The sequence below is a fragment of the Parasteatoda tepidariorum genome, chromosome 5 (assembly GCF_982258835.1).
Source record: "Parasteatoda tepidariorum strain Cologne lab strain chromosome 5, Ptep-v5.0, whole genome shotgun sequence".
NCBI lineage: Eukaryota > Metazoa > Arthropoda > Arachnida > Araneae > Theridiidae > Parasteatoda > Parasteatoda tepidariorum.
The window spans coordinates 101,235,654-101,254,034 of record NC_141759.1 but is presented as its reverse complement, the minus strand read 5'-3'; the positions used below and the strand labels follow the sequence as shown (position 1 = coordinate 101,254,034).

General features: G+C 28.5%; 1 protein-coding gene across 2 annotated transcripts in view; it reads right to left on the bottom strand.

The window, feature by feature from the left end:
* Positions 1-18,381, bottom strand: part of LOC107443005 (MIF4G domain-containing protein A) — a 45,365-nt gene that overhangs the window by 16,251 nt on the left and 10,733 nt on the right. Inside the window, exons 1-5 of one of the 2 annotated variants that reach the window (XM_016056736.5) lie at positions 7,881-8,090; positions 5,588-5,735; positions 3,208-3,313; positions 646-867; positions 307-425 (exon numbers count right to left, since the gene is read on the bottom strand). In XM_016056736.5, coding sequence (XP_015912222.1) covers positions 307-425; positions 646-867; positions 3,208-3,313; positions 5,588-5,735; positions 7,881-7,927 — 642 coding nt within the window. In that variant the 5' untranslated portion in view covers positions 7,928-8,090. Of the gene's footprint in view, positions 1-306; positions 426-645; positions 868-3,207; positions 3,314-5,587; positions 5,736-7,880; positions 8,091-18,381 lie in introns of those variants that run through there. The other variant, XM_016056737.4, reaches the window with a different exon arrangement.

Below are 18,381 nucleotides of genomic sequence, written 5' to 3'. Positions count from 1 at the left end.
TGAGTTCTATATACTTGCAGCTTATGCGCAGTAAATAAGAACATATTAATTTTTTTCATTTTTCTTTGTATCCTTTTTGTCTTTAATGTGCTATATATACACACACACACAGAAATTAGTTGGCTTTATTATACTATTAATAGCCCGCAAAAAAATTCAAATACCATAAAGTACTAACTACAAATTAATAATATATTTAAGTATTATTAACATATAGATTATTAAAAATACATAAAGATTGTTAAAAATTACAGCTCCATTATAAAATGAACAATTGTTTGAACAATGCAGTTAATAAGAACCTACTTCAATTATAGAGAAACAAAGTTGAGCTGCTGGAGCGGAAAACTGAAGACTTTCAACTGCTTTACTACAAATCAAGCGAACTAATTCCATAAGTTTCTGATATGATAAAGAATTCGGATCTGAAAATAATTATTTTAAATTCATTGAAATGAAAATCAATACGAAAAACATTTATATAAATGCACAAAAACCAGGAAAATTTTTATTAAACCAGTAAAAACTGTCAAAATCCAGTAGAGTTGGCAGATATGTTCATATAAGAAGTATCACTTTAAAAATTAAAACTGATCAAAATAAAATCAAGAAGAATTAATAAATCATTAAAAAAAAAGTAATTACCAAGCACTGCTTGTCTTATAAGACCCTGGTATTCTAGAGGAAAAGCTTCCCTGTGAAATCCAGTCTTCTCAAGTTCCCTGGATTCATCAGCAGTGAAACTTTTTGATCGTTTTAAGGCACTTTTAAGTTCTAGTGGAAGGGCAGTCATAGATGGTGGAGGACTTCTCTTCAATTGATTATCATCAGCAAAATGTACTTTTGTTCCATTCTTCTGCACGATTTCTAATTAAAAAACATCAGCAATTTTAGACAAATTATTAACAAAGTTTAGAAAGTATTCTAGAGGGAAATATTTTCCTTTTTTAAAATTGGAAAATATGTTTTGTTTTTTCATTGAGGTTTTGAACGTCCTTAACAGGTTTTGGACAGTACACCTGGGTTTTACTGTCTAAAACTGTCCAAAACATTGAACCTTGAGTAAATTGGTAAAAGGTAAAAATTCTATATGTGTAACCATTGTACACATAATAATTACATAGATTAATAAATATTTGATACTTTTTATACAACTTGTTTTAACTTATTAAAAGGAAAATAGCATAATGTAAAGGGAAAAGATTTTTAACTTTTGAAGCTCCACACATCATTGAACAACATAAGTGAATACCTAATCCTTTAGAATTATGCCTGATAAATTATGCTTTGCGTAAGGATAAATAATGCAATATTAAAAATAATAATTAACTTTTTTAATAAAACAAAAACTTGTCTTCATTTTGTTTCTTGTTCAAAAATTAACCTTTTATTTTTCACAATATTTTTTAAAAATTGAGACATAATTTGAATTAAAGGGTTTTCGACAGTTTTGGACATGACGGTTTAAATTGTGGATTAATCCACTGTTCTAAACCTTGCCAACTCTGATATAGATAGATATTGATACAGGACTGGAAGTCCAAAATATAAGAATTAAGGACAAAATTTGTCTCTAAAATTAAGGACAATTTAACAATGCTGATTCTCTAATTGGCACAATTTGTAATACTAACATGGATTCGCAGGTATACAATTGGTAATAAGTTTGGTAGTCTGCACTTTAGTTGAAAAAGAAACATTTTTAAAAAAACACTCAAATTTTTTTATATATGTACATAAAAAGAAGAGAAAATAGCCTAAATATGGAAAATCGTAAATAGTAACAAAATATGAGGATTAGCTTTATAAAAACAGTAGAGTATGATATAGTGATGAGGAGAGAGAACAGAGATAAGAACATTTTATATTATTTCTCCCATATCAAATCAAGGGTAATTGTCTCTTCTAATACTTGAAGTAGATTAATGTCGTACTTGACAGGTTATGAAGACTTTGTCGTTCCTTTTGTTATTTACCTTGTTTCATGGCATGTAACATAATTTTTGATTTTGAAATTTCTTCAATTATTTTCTAGATAAATAATATTTTTTCTTCCTGTTAACTTCAACAAAAACTTGGAAAAATCTTAAAAATTCCAGGACACATATTGAAATTTTTAACAATTAAGGACATTTTAGTTTGTTTTCTTTTTTTTCTTAAAGGATATTAAGGAATTTAAGGACAACTTTGAGCCCTGATGATATTCTATTCATAAATAGTATACAACAATGTTATTCGACAAAAAATAAAATTACAATAAAGAATTTAACTGTAATAAGTTTAATAAAAGTATGAACCAGCATACGAAATTTCAAACCATTTGAATTAGTAGTATTTATTTGAAGCATGACGAGCGTTGATACACATTACTTTTTAAAATAGTAGTCATTATATATTCGAAAAAAAATCTGACTTCGTTTGAATAACATTAATATGAGTTTCTTATAACATAAAATATCGATAATACAATAGATATTTATAACGGGAATCTTAAAGCGTGAGGCAATGTGTCATATTGAATTTTGTGTTATATAGATAATTTCACATATCATTTAACTTACCTACAAAAAATAGCAATTAATATCTGAAACAGACCGAAATTTAAATATTTTAAAATAATTTTTTGATGCAAATTACTTTTAAACACAAAAACAGACACTTAAAAATATTTTATTTACAGAGGGTAAGAACTGGAAGTATTATGAGTACTAGAACAAACAACAAAATATTTTCAATTTTGGATTGCTTCAGAGATTTCAACATTCTAGTAAATAATTATAGATTTAATAATTTTTAGATTAAATAATTTTAAGATTCATAACCATTTTAAATCTAATAATGAAATGCTACAAGGAATCCGTAGTTGTTGGCAGCTATGCATTTCAAACTAACATTTGTTTCGTAGTTTCGGCTCATTCAACACAAGTTATATTATCTGCTTCAGTGAAATTGCATTGACTTTCCATTAACTTAACTTTCACTTTAACTTTCGATTCTCGGTTTAATCCTGAAAGTCTCCAAAATTGTGCCCAAAACAATTTATAACATTAATTATAAAAAAATAAATTTTAAAAAAAAAACATGCAAAAAGCACTAGAAAATATTATTTATACAAGTAAGCAAAAATTAAAATTATTAAAAAAAATTCCACAGATTTTTTTGGGCGCATATTAAGAACATTCTTTCACAGTCTTATAAAAGACATACTTGGCGGGCGATATAGTTCCAATGGAGGACGAGGCTGCTTCTGCGAAATTGCTGCTCTTTTTGTTTGTTTAATAAGCTCTTGTCTACGTGTCATATCATCTCGTCCCTAAAAATAATAAAATTCACATTAATGTATGCTTACCAAAATATGATTTTTATGAAGAACTTGTGCATTCCAAGTAAAAAATTTCTGAGATTAATTTGTTTCTTGAAAAACACACTAAATTATTTTAAAAAATTGCTACATTTTTAGTTTTTTAAAAAAATAAAAAAAGAGTTGGATAACTTAAGTTTTAATGTTGTCTGTGAAGAGGAAAAGAAATTTCAGATTTTATTAAGTGTTCAATATTAAATGATAAGTTTGTTCTTCTTTAAAAATCCTCTAACACTTTTAACAAAGATAGTATGCATCTGTAAAATCTTTATTAGAATGAAACAAAGCTAAAATTGAAGAACATGGAGTAACTGTGGAGTCAAGATTTGACCACTTGAAGAATCTGCATTCGTGGTCGAATGGGTAAGACATCTGACTCATAGCTGAGAGGATGACAGTTCTTTTGAAACTAAGGACAATATTCAATCTCTTATTTCTTAATATTTAAATTTTTTTTAAAAAAATATTGTTACAGCCAAGTTAAAACTTTTTACTTTTATATTAACTGACTTATGAAAGTATTTAACAAATATTCATAACAGAAAAAGAAAATTTTAAATGTTCCTATAAAAATTCAAACTAATGCTGAAATGTTAAATACTGTCATTATCAGGAGTAGGCCTTACAGATTTGAATAGGAAGTCAAAACCCTTTGGCAACAAAAACACACCAACCTTAGTTTTTTTTTAATAAAAACTTAATTAGACGTATAATAAAAAATTTATTACAACTTTGAGGGGTCATATCTTGACCCAGAGGTCACTATTGCAATTAAGTTTTATCCCAAATGTTTTCTATCATGCTCTTTAATTCAAGTTTGAATATCTCTCAACATGAAATTTTACAGGTGTAAACTTTCTTTGCAAGCAATTTTTAAAACTAGCACTGTCTCACTAATTAGCAACCTGTAAAAGAAATCTTCTAGAAAAAAAATTAAACAATTAAATTTGTAAATGCATAAAATTTTCATCATCTTAAAAACATTTTTACATTTGAGGAAAATTAACATTAAAAAATAACACAGTCCACGCTCTTTTATATGAAGTATAACCCTTTCATTATACAGGGTGTTTAGCAGCTTTAAACTTTAAAAAAAGGGACTCTAGGACCAAATTTTTCTAAAAAAAAAAAAAAAAACTTTTTAGGGAAATGTTACCAATTTTTTAAAAGCTGCTTTTTTCACAAGAAAAATATCTATATAGCGTAACTGCCTCCTTTTAGTCATGCTGAAGATGATTTTCCCCAGTGGTAGTAAAATTAAAATTTAACTAAAATTATGTATAAACATATCAAGGGTCTGTCGAAGTTTTTTTTTTAGAAGCACCTATTTTTTGAAAATTTAGATATAATTTGTGAAAATTAAAAATTATATTAAAAAATCAACACAAAAATATGGTAAAGTAAGAATATATTTTCAAAAATTTTCACTTCAAATAAAAATGACAGGTAAATTTCTGTATATTTTTCCCCATATGAAAAAAATAATTTTGCTATTGTAAAATTGCAGGCTTAAAATTGCAACCAAATTTAAAATTCCATAAAATTCATTGTCCATACTTAAATTTCAACCTGAATTTAATAAAAACATGCATTTAACAGTACTAGCGCTAAAAGTTATTTTTATTATGAGAACATTTTCGACTAGGTCATACAGAAAAAAGTTTCACAGAGAAAAAAAAAAAATTCCATTAAAAATAAAGGTCTGTTATAATAAATTCACAACAGTGTTTAAGATACTGCTCAAATGCTTAGAATAATGTTCCAATTTTAACTTCCTGCTAAGTTTTCAGAGAGAGACCATCATTGCTTCATTTTAAAAAACTCAGCTAAAAAAAAAAAAAGCTCGCTTTGATATGGCATGAGCAACCGGTTAGGTTTACCACATTGCACTATCTGACAAAACATGTGCTACCTTTTCGCAAAAGATATCTGGCAAAGCAGCTCCTCTTTTCCCAAGATTGCATTGAGAACAGGGTTTGCATGAGAACTTGTTTTATTAAAAGTATTTTGTGAAACTGTATTTCCTAAAGTTGAATTAGTGAAGGTACCACTAAACGGTAGTAAATATACCCTGGACAGACCCCTGCATATGATATAGCGACCTCACGTTATAATGCCCATTTTTGTTTGAACTAACAATGATCACTATAACAAAAATCGAATATATTATAATATGCTTCCCTTGGGTATACTAAACCTGATAAAATGAATAAATAATTATAATACCTGATACGATTGTAGATCTTTTTGAATATTTTCAGCTTTAACAGAAACAACTGGTGATATATCTTGTCGGCCAGTCATTATCGAGTGTTCGTCGTCGAAAAGGTATGGGCTCGGTGTTCGAATCGTAGGCAGCGAACGTTCTAGATTCCTAAAAATACAAGACATTCTATTATGGGCCATTCTGAGTCAAATCATCTAGCCAAAATGCAATTTGTCCAAGCAATCTGGGAAGTAAAAAAAAACAGTGTTTTGGTTCAAAGTAGGTTATTTTAGTTTATTTAAAACAATAGCAAAAATGAGATGTTAAGCCCCAAATCAAAAGTAATGAAACCATCAAAGAGTATTGATTAATATTTTAATGAAGAATACTAAAAAACTTTACTCATTCTTAAAATACTACAAAAACTTTTGTTCATAAATATGTGATTATGATACGAAAGTATAATAACTAAAGATCTTAAATATGCATGCTTGTAAAAGATAACTCACCCCTTTAATTGTTAGTATAGATTAAAATGTCATAATTCAACAATATTTACATTAATGTCATTATTTAGCAGAATACAATTTATAGCAGCAATTTAAATTAGTTGTCCTAAAATAAGCATTTGTTTTTTATTTATTGAATCAATACGAATTTTAATACAAATGAGAGGGAGATATTTCAATTAAAATATTTTTTCAATTTAAGAATAATTAAAATTCATGGAATGATGAAAAGAAATAGAAAAGACAAATGAACAGCATAAATATAATAATATAAAATCATAAAGGAATGTCAGAAAAGGAAAAGTTGGCAAAGGTCTACATTTTTATGTGACTTTTCTTTGCTTTTAGGAAAGGTTATCGTGATCTGAAACAGAATAATTGAAACCTTGTCAACTTCCAACAACGTTGCGAGAGAAACTAAAAAATAATATCACAGAAAGGGTCCAACAACTAGGGTATAACTCATAACCTTTCCCAGACAAACCTTTACATGCATTTTTTTTTTTATATTTGCAAGTTGAAAACCCGCTTGACGCCTGACGAGTGTAGCTGCTGCAACAGATTATGACTTGGGAACATTCCCTCACTTCCGCTCGGCTGACTGAAAAGTGATACAGGTGCATAGCCAAATATCTCAACAGAAAATAAGCACCTTTTAAGTACTTTTTAAGCACTCAAAAATATTTTTATGCACTATATGCATTACCAAAATGCAAAATAGTTTCCAAAGACTTTACATGATCATGATAAAGTAGGGTTTCCGACAAAGAATTCTTTTTTTGATTATATAAGCCACGATCAAGATTTTTCGGTTCGATTTCAGAGGGTGGAAAATGAAGTCTGAAGTTGAGAATTACTTGCAAAATGCAGCAGAGTTGCACATGAGAGTGAAAGAATCTCAACGAACCTAGCTGAGTAAACGCTCATACAGACTCGCAAATATTTCATCAAACATGTAATATGATTGAGATGCTATCATATGCTGCGGGCATACGGTACGCAGAAATGGATTGTGGTTGAATGATTTGTGAAAAAGTTTAATAAAGCAAAGTGAAAACCACGCTTCTGCATAATACCCAGCGGAAATCAACATGGTAAAGAAAAAAACCTAATTTTCGAAAAAGGAAAAATTATGCACTTTTTAAAAACACCCCATGAAAAAAGCACCTTTAAGGGCTTTTAAAAATCGAAAATGAATAATAAGCACCTTTAAGCGCTCTTTAAAAACGCTACGCACCATGTGATAGAAATTTCTAAAAAAATTAGAGAATCATGCTACTACATATCAAAATAAGTGACATTTTTTATACATTTCCACGATATTGAAAATTTATTTTCATACGATCCCACTATACGGCCCACTATCTGTTAATAAAAACAGTACGAACTGGAGTTAATTTATCACGTTTATGGAATTCGAATGGTACATAATTATTTTTGGCACATTTAAAAATATCTCAATTTCCCCTTTTTATAAAAATGCTTCAACAAAAACGAACTTAATTGTTCAACTAAAGATAAAATTGTATTATTACAATACCAACAATTTTACAAGAGGGAAATAAAGCATTTTCTAATTGTTTTTCATCAGGAACTTTATAAATAAAACTTTAGAATACGAAAAATTTTGTTATTCTTTTTTTTACATTACACATGACAAGGATAGACTTTAACAATCAAGAAACTTCAATAGTTTAAAATATAAAAAAATAGAGAAAAGTAGGTATTATTTTGTACATTACATATGAAATCAAACTTTTCAAGAAAAAGTTGAAAACATAAATAAACACAATTAGATAATAACCCTAAAGCACCCAGTCGTCCACGAGATCCGTCTCCAATTAATGCCATATTAATTTTATTAGAATATAATATTAATTTAAAAACATTGTAGCATCTATCACAAAAAACGTGAGTTTGTTTAGTTCAAAATATGAATAGAACAAAAACCACGTTTAATAAATTGACATCATTGAGGCGTTTTCAGCCGCCTATTTCAGTCAAAGTAGAGATTATCCTAATTCGTCAATATTTTATCGCACAGATAAATAAACAGCCGTAGAATCGTGCTCCGTTGTTAAAGTTTTTTTTTTCGTTTTTCAGTTAAAAATTTTGCGAAAAGTTTAATTAATCGTGGCAAAGGATACATATTTTTTTTAAATTTATATTTTTTTCTCAGTTATTAATATTAGAGGATATTAGCTTGTTCTTATCAGCCTGATCAGAGCTTCGTAAAATTTCGTGATATTCTCTTTCATGAGTACTAACATATTTATTGTATCATATTTTAAATTTCTTTGGTTAAGCATTTTATTTACAGGTTCATTTAACAAGTCTATTTTGAATAGATTGTATTGTTCGTAACAAGGCTTTTATAATTACTCTAATTTGTATTTATAATATAATTTAGTCTCTTTAGTTGTTTTCAACTAAAGTTTCAATCTATGAAATTCGATACAAAATATCATGCAACCAAATTTTACAAATTTTATTCTATTTGAATGTTTAGAACTTAGCAAGCTCTGAAGTGACCCATCGCTGATACTCCTGTATTTTCCTTATATTTTTCATGTTAAGATTAATTTAAATCATGTTAAGAATGAATCGTAACGCTTTTCTTATTCTCTATCCTTTATTTTATATCCGTCGTTGAATAGCAGACCCAATCTTTAGATTTACACCACTAATGTTCAACTCCGTTACATAATAATTTTGAACCCCAGTCAGAAGACGGGGGAACTCTTGGATCAAGTATAGGGAGAAATTTGCCTTCGTGGAAGGCATTTTGATGGAACTAAGATGCCTTTGAATTACATGAAGAGGAAATGCATGAAAAGTTCCCACTGTTAGCTTAACGGCAAGGGAACTCTAACCCACGATCCGTCTACCACTGAGGAGATTTTACGTCAGCACTGTGGTCGGTGCCAGCTCGATGCGGAATTCGTATCGACCAGCCATCGCTGAGATTCGAACCCAGTTCACTTCATTGAAAGATGACAGCTTTATCCTCGAGCCATCAAGGCTCAATAGTTGTCATTGACTGTTTCTTAGATCAAAATTATTCACGATAAAATTATAATGTTTTACAATTTTATAATAAAAGAGGATAAAAAATATATATATACTCTCTCTATTGGGTATTTGTCAAGATTTTCCGATTACCAAATTATTTATGCAGTGAAAAATTAAATCTTTATCTTAGCTGCGAATTAATTTATTTAAATCGTTAAATTAGTAATATACTAGTTGAAAAAAACTAATATGTTGCAAAAATGTTAGCGAAAATAAGATTTTATTTTTTTATTGAAGCAAAGGAATTACATCCTACTCTATTTTTTAAAAATTACGGTTTTTTGTTTCACTTAATCGAATTTGACAAATAAATGTATTCTTTAATAAATGTATAAATGTATTTATGTATAAATGTATAAATGTATTTCTTTTATTCAATATTCAATCACATAGGTGAAATAAATATCGCACTGTTCGTTTTTCGAATTATAAATAATTGAAATTGTTAAAAGTTCTATTGGCTTTACCACCATAATAATTTGATTTTAGTTATAGTAAATCGATTTTCTTAGCTCTTAGTAATCTCGGTCTTATTATATATTACACTTTAAAAAAAGACTTGTTTATTGATATTATATTGTACACAGCGCAGTACACTTATCTTAATTATTTCGTACCTGCCAACACTTGCACTTTTTTAAGAAGTATTTTCGATTGGTAGCGTTATAACTAATGCTTTTTTTAAGGTTCTTTATTATATGTTTGCTGCTGCTTCTTTATTATATATTTAAGGATAGTTGCAGAAGAAAATTTTCATCGAGTATATATATAAGTTAGAAAAAAAAATATAGAGGAAACATAGAAAATAATAAAAATTAATGAAAAGAGAAGAAGAAAAATTATTAAAATAAAATATTTTATATTTTTAAAAAAATATTTTAATAAAATTTAAAATATATATATTAAAAAAAAGTCAGAAAGCAAAGAATAATTAAGAAAAATTTTTTCTGGCTTTTAATGTTTTTTTTTAAAATATTTTATATGAATAATTTTTTTCTTTACTTTTCATTAATCTTTATGATTTTCCATGTTTTCTATATATTTGTAACTTATTTTATGAGTTCAATTTACTTGCAGCTCATGCGCAGTAAATAAACCTTATTAATAATTTTCTTCGTTTTTCTCTATTTTTCTTTTTATCCTTTTTGTCTTTATTGTGACATATATATATATATATATATATATATATATATATATATATATATATATATATATATATATATATATATATATATATATATATATATATATATATATATATATATATATATATATATATATATATATAATATATACAAATGCGCCTTTTTAATTATAGTATTTTTTAATTATTGAAAAGAGAAAAGGTTTTAACTTCATATGTTCAATTTGGGTCGGGTTGATCCAAATCTTGCATAGGTAGAAATGGCACCATTTCTAAAAGCTTTAATTGCACAATTCTGTTAATGTTATCATCAAATAACAAGTTCACTTGCATACGTAAAAATAAACATTGACCTACAATTTAATTTGCTTCAATTTAATTTATTACACTAATAACAAAAGAAAATACAAAATAGATAAAATTTTTAAATTAATTTTTAAATTGATATTGAAATAATAAATAAATAAGAGACTTAAGGCATACTTTTATTTTTCTGGAATAACGTGTGGGTTAAATATTGGGAAATTGAAATAACAAAATTGCGCCCTTGAAAAACATCAATGATACTTAACCAATGCTTATATTATGAGCCTACACAAAAAAAGAAAAAAAAATCCTACGCAAAAATATTTCTTTAATTTTATTAATTCGACCTTGTTTTATAGTTAGCACCTGTAGATATTAAAAATTTTATAATACTGTATTCGTGATTAACATTTGCAAAATTTATGAACCTAATTTTTTATTACATTTTGAAAGCACATAATTGAAGACAATATTTTTTTTTTTTTTTTTTTTTTATAATCTTAATTTTCCTTGCCTTGATTCAAAAACAAAAATTACTTTATTAACAATGCCAACAAAAGTAATTTTTTTAACAACACATATGAATGGTTGACTGAATTACGTACCGTTTAATTTCTGTTTATGAGAGCATATTTCTTTACAGAAAAAAAAATTGCAATAATCAATTTTTAATTCGTACGATTTAAAAGGACATATTTAAAACGAAGAATTATCTAGGGAATTGAATGTTATGTAAATTGTAAGGCAAAATTGTTCCGCCCATTTAAATTCAGAGATCAGAAAAGAAACCTTCTTTTCCCTAGTTTTTTTTTTTTTTTTTAATGAAAGAGATCTTACTACTATTTTTATATTTCATAGCTTGAATCGATAGTAATCCGTAATGAATAAGGTAAAAATTCTTGCTACCACTATTTATTTATTTTATTAATTTGCGGTCAGTCTGATTTATTTATCCGCGCGAGTTGACAAATTTGCTCAATGAATAACTTAGAATATCTTGCTACCGCTTTTTATTTATTTCTTTAAATTTGGGGTCACATTTACTTCACTGAACGAAGTAAATTTACGCAATGAATTACCTACAGGCAGCACGATTCACAAGCGACTTTTGATCACGTGAATAATATTGGCGACATTCCATTTTGTACGCCAATTCTCTCTTCATTTGTCTGCGTAGGCCCTTTAATTGTCCGAATTTTGTGAAATTTGATATTTGAGGTTATTTTTGCGAGCTAAACCGAATGCAATAAAATAAAATTATACGTTACTTCAGAAAAAGTGCTAATTTCTTTTTCTTTTTTTTTGTCCAAATAGGCATATTCCACCGCTGTTACAGTTATAGGTATAATTTTAGAAATTCCTCTTGAGATTTTGCTATATAACAAGTTACAAAATGAAAATCCGTTCAACTGCTTATGAGTTATAAGAGATTTTTTTTTCTGGTGACTGTATAATATTTACATCAACCATACTATACCAACTATACCATCCAATAAAGAAAGGCTGCCAATGGGCTGCGTGTACTATCACAGTCAATTGATTCATTTCAGATGTATATAAAGATGTTAATTATATATTGCGGTGGACACAAACTTTTTAATTTTTTTTAAAATCAAGAATAAAATACAAATCTCGAAAAAAAAAACTATGTTTTTTTTTTCTTTCGAAATCAGAATATTGACCTCCAATGGGTTTTGACTTTGACTTTATGGTTTAATTGCTTTTGATGTGCTTAAAAAAAATTAGAAAATGATGTATCTAATGACATTTTCAAAGATAATTTCTAAATGAATCATAAAATAACAACCACCTAAGGATGCATGAATAGAAAGAAAAAAAAAATCCTCCGGCTCAGTTTCTTTCTTCGTTTTAATCTTAACTATTCATACATTTCCGGTTGACCATAACATTTACACTCAGATTGAATAACACAATACTCTGTAATTTCATGTTCACTCCATCTCCATTCATTCAGTTATCTTTTTATTATTCTTTCTCGCTTGTGAACAATTAAGCAAAGTTCATTGAACTAAAGAAATGTGTGTGAGAAGTTAAGTAAGTAGTTCATCAGGTCTGGAAGTAGAAATGCAACTAGTGGGCCGCAATTATAATTAACCTACACTTAACCTACACATTTGCACTTGCTTAGCTTTCAATGAGTACAAGGAGATGGAAAGAGATATTTCTCTGAAACTCTAGAGGATGGGTTGGAAAAAATTGGCTGATTAGTGCTATTTATTGGCTGAAAAGAGTATCAATTCCAATATAATTAGTGTTCTTGGGTACATTTGAAAATTAAAAAGAGGTGGGAATGGGTTGGGAAAAATTGGCTGATTAGTGCTATTTATTTGCTGGAAACAGTATCAATTCCAATATAATTAGTGTTTTTGGGTACATTTGAAAATTAAAAAGAGGTGGGAATGGGTTGGGAAAAATTGGCTGATTAGTGCTATTTATTTGCTGGAAACAGTATCAATTCCAATATAATTAGTGTTTTTGAGTACATTTGAAAATTAAAAAGAGGTGGGAATGGGTTGGGAAAAATTGGCTGTTTAGTGCTATTTATTTGCTGGAAAGAGTATCAATTCTAATATAATTAGGGTTCTTGGGTACATTTGAAAATTAAAAAGAGGTGGGAATGGGTTGGGAAAAATTGGCTGATTAGTGCTATTTATTTGCTGGAAAGAGTATCAATTCCAATATAATTAGGGTTCTTGGGTACATTTGTAAATTAAAAAGTGGCGTTCTTAAGTACATTTGAAAATTAGGGTTCTTGGATACATTTGAAAACTAAAAAGTGGTGTTCTTGGGTACATTTGAAAATTAAAAAGTGAGTGTAATCGGTAGGGGAAAATTTGCTGATTAGTGCTATTTATTTGGTAAATACAGTATCAATTCCAATATCATTAGGGTTCTTTGTTTACATAGGGGAATTGTTTACATAGAGTTAGTAGTATAGAAGTTTTTCCATTATTTTGATCAAACCCTGTGCATTCTTGTGTATTTAATACTACACTCTCGATATCTCAAAATAGAAGAGACACTAAAAATATGTCGAGATGGCGAGTTTTCGAGATTACAAGTTCAGAACTAAATATGTTACAAAGAGTAGAAAAACATATTCCTACAATAGTTCTCTAAAAAATAGAGTCATGAGAATAACTACTATTAAATATGTAAGTATAGTAAATATGTATTTACAAATAAACTAGCTTTATGATTTTTCGGAAAAAATTCAATTTCTATTTCGAAAAAAATTCTACATAATAAGGTTTTAAGAAGAAACTTTTCGACATAGAAATTTAAATTAATATTAAGTGGATATATAATGCAAAGGGGGAAAATATATTTACATATAATATATTTTTTTTACACAACAAGGTTTTCGAGATATCGAGAGTGTGCTTACTGTATTAGCATTTTGGCAGAGTCTCGTTCGCAATAAGCGGATTTTTCTTAATATGCTGTAATCGTTATATCGAGATGTGATTCCATCTACATTTCGATCTCACGTCTGAAACTAAACAACTGTGATTTTTTTTTTTTTTTACATAAATGAGGTAGCCGAAACTAGAAAATATTATTATTTTCACAAATATCACATCTATATTTTCACCAAAGCTCTTTTTACACCAACACAAAATAGAGAGATTTTTCACAGAGTTTGTCTGGCGTAAATCGTAACGCTTTTCATATTCGCTACCCTTTATTTCATAACCGTAGTTGAACAGCCGACCCGAATTTCGGGTTTACGACTACTAATGTTCAACTCCGTAGCCCTGTAATTTTGAACCAACCCAGAAGACAAGGAAACTCCTGGATCAGAACCCCCAGAGGTATGATTTTTTATGGCATCATGGAGGACTTTGTGACCCGACAGATTCAATGTGCATCAGTCACATGGGGAGTACATTTATTACACGGGGAGTCTTCGGCCGGCGAGGATCGAATCCACGAAGTCTTGGACATGGGCCTAGTGCCCTACCAACCAGGCTATCCCGACAAAGTCTCTACCCTTTGCCGACACTGCGATTTGTTGCAAAATGTTTACGCATACGTGGTGGAATTTAAAAAGTATTGACGTTATAGTTAGAGAGAAACGTAGCGCGTTTCGCTAAATCTCTCTAGTGTTGCGTACTTGCTACCCATTAGCATAATCGTCAATTTGTATAGTAGTTGAGAAAATTTTCTTAGCGGTATAGGCATTCATATTTAAATATATAAATATTGGTTTTCAAAATTTCAATAAAACATTATTTTACTTACATGCGTATGTTTGATTTATTTAAAAAATTTCGGTGGTCAACATAGTTTAATGCAGATTCAGTAAATTAAATTGAAACACTTTGCATAATTCTTTCGTTTAAAAATTAAAAACTACGCTATTTTATTTGAAATTGAATATAAAATCTTACTTTTTAACGCATTGTATGCGAGCAACATTTGCAATAATTTTAGAATTATTTTGTTGTTTGTTATTTGTGTTGAGCAGTATTTAGCCTATACTGCTCAACACAGAATATTCATTTCGGACGAATAATGGAAAAAAAATCTTCATCTGTCAATCAATCAATAATGGAAACAACATCTTCATATTTTTAATAATTTCAATTGACATATTTTAAATAACACAACTTAGTAATGTATCACTTTTACTGTGTTATGCGTTAAGTAAACTTAAACATCTCTTAAATTTATGCTATTTTATTTAAAAAAATTGCCAGAAATTAATTTTTATTTACATAATATTCTATTAATTAATTTTATGAATAAATATAAATTGATCAATTATTTATTCACAAAAAAAATATGATTTAATAGTAATAAGAATGAGCACACAATGTTTGTAAAAGTAGAAATATTTTCTTAGAATACTACATTTGGAATTTAAACTTAGGGAAACTTAGTTTGTCTGGAACCGTCTTTCTTACCCCCTCTCCTGGAAGGGTTTATTCGATTAACAAAACAATAATGAAGATAAACAAATTTGTGAAGGGTCCGATTAAAAGATAAATTATTTTGTGAAGGGTCCATTAACGGACCCAAATCTCTTTTAAACAGACCCCTGTATATATATATATATATATATATATATATATATATATATATATATATGCATAAATAAATACAAGAAAACACGAAGAAAGTCAAGAAAAACAATGAGTTTCATTTATTGCGCTTAAGCTGCAAGTAAACAGAACTCATTAGATAGTTCAAAATGAAGAATAAAACAAAGAAAAATTATAGACATATAAAAAGAAAGGGGGGGGGAATAATAAGTAAAAAAATAACAAACAATAGTTTATATATATATATATAAAAAAAATAACTAATAAAATAATAATTCGCTTTTGTTTTCATCTTTTGTTTTCATATTTTGTAATCTGGCAATCTTTCTGCGAAAACATTTTTAAATCATTCTTGAAAAATATTTCGACCATGTAAGTTGATCTCATTTTGCTACTCGCTTTATAGCCCCCTTTTTAATGTTTTTCCTTTTATTTCATTTTATTTTCTGTTTTTACATGTTATTTTTACTTTTTGTGATCTATTTTATTTATTGTTATTTTTATAAAAAAAATTTTTGAGTGCTCCTCACACTATTGTATTAATATATTTTGCATTGGCTTTATTGATACAATATCAGAAAGCACTCTGTTTTGCGGATATAATCGTGTGAGCTGAAGAAAAGATTATATCTTTTTTTCCGGTTTTTTTTAATAAAATTTCTTTTTTTTTTCTTTAATTTTTTTTTATATATATATATAAACTATTGTTTGTTATTTTTTTACTTATTATCCCCCCCCCCTTCTTTTTATATGTCTATAATTTTTCTTTGTTTTATTCTTCATTTTGAACTTATATATATATATATATATATATATATATATATATATATATATATATATATATATATATATATATATATATATATATATATATATATATATATATATATATATATATATATATATGTTAGTGTTAGTGATAGCAAGTAGTGGGTAGATTATATTTTGAAACTTGTTTATTAATTCGGATGATTGTTTGCCTAATTTTTAGAAAGCCTACTCAATTCTATTACAGATGCCCTCCGGTTACTGGCAAGTTAAGACTTTTTGGATAAATGCCCTGCCCAAACAGCAGATTGTGAAAAGATTCCAAATTCCGTGGTTTGGCGGAGTCCCAAATAGCAGCTTCCTCCTCACACAAACATACCAACGCAACGCGGGAGAAAACGAACTAATCACGTAGAGTATCACGTGATTCAACAAACAATAAATGTCATTCTAGCAGACATGGCAATCACTTTCGTACAAATTTCATCCGGAAATGAATAAAATGAAATGACCATTTTCCCCATTCTTTTTTCCCCATCTGGAGAAATACAAAAACAGGTGTGTTGAGATAACGGCAGTAAATTACGTAAGCGAAGTTTATCTGCCATTCTAACTATAGTAGAAATATTTTATTGTTTGAATTCTATTTATTTCATTTTTTGATTTCATATTTTTGGAAGTTTTTTCTTCACGGTTTGTTGGAGGTCAAGAAAATTTTATTTTTTCGTCTGTGTGTCACTTCTAATAGTGAGTTAAAATAAATGGCACATTTTTCTCATAACTATGAAATACATAAATTTTTTGGATGCATTTAGGGAAATTGTGTATTAAAATTTATATATAAAAAAAAAAAAATAAAAAAAGAGAGAAAAAAAACAGTAGACTCATGCTTCTAAATATCGATCGTTTAAATTGCATATTCGTACATCTTTAAAATCTAAAGACCCGTGAACAGATAACCTGTGAACGTATGATTTGAAATTTATGAAGAACGGAATGTGCATTAAATTAAAATGGCTCAGTTCGGAACCGTTTAATTTCCATATTTGTGCATCTATAAAATCAAAAGACAACCTGTGAAAAAATGATTTAAAATCCATGGAGAAAGGAATGCGCATTAAATTAAAATGGCTCAATTCGGAACCGTTTAAATTCCATATTCGTACATGTATTAAATCTAAAGACAACCTGTGAACAGATGATTTGAAATTTATGGAGAACGGAATGTGCATTAAATTAAAATGGCTCAATTCGGAACCGTTTAAATTCCATATTCGTACATGTATTAAATCTAAAGACAACCTGTGAACAGATAATTTGAAATTTATGGAGAACGGAATGTGCATTAAATTAAAATGGCTCAATTCGGAACCGTTTGAATTTAATATTCGTACATGTATAAGATCTAAAGACGTCCCGCAGTGGACTGATCGTTAAGACAAGGTTCCCAGCAGATCACCGAAGTCAAGCATCACTGACTACGGTCAGTGTGCGGGTGGGTGACCACTTCACTTGGATCAGTCTGCGTAGGAACCGAGGGTGTGCGGTATTGGTCCTCGTTAAACTGTGCTACCGTAAAGTGCTCGACTTCGCGCGCAGGTCGTCGGGCTACCGAAGCGGGGGTGCCATCCCCTCCGCAGAGGATCAAAATTGTGATGGCATGTCTTCGGATCATCCTCAGGGATGTTTCCCAGACCGTCGCCAATAGCCCATTGTGCAGCTCTAGTGCGACGTAAATTAACAACAACAACAACAAGATCTAAAGACAACCTGTGAACAGATAATTTGAAATTTATGGAAAACGGAATGTGCATTTAATTAAAATGGCTCAATTCGGAACCGTTTGAATTTAATATTCGTACATTTATAAAATCTAAAGACAACCTGCCAATAAATAGTTTAAAATTTATGGAGAACGGAATAAGCATTAAATCAAAATAAATTCG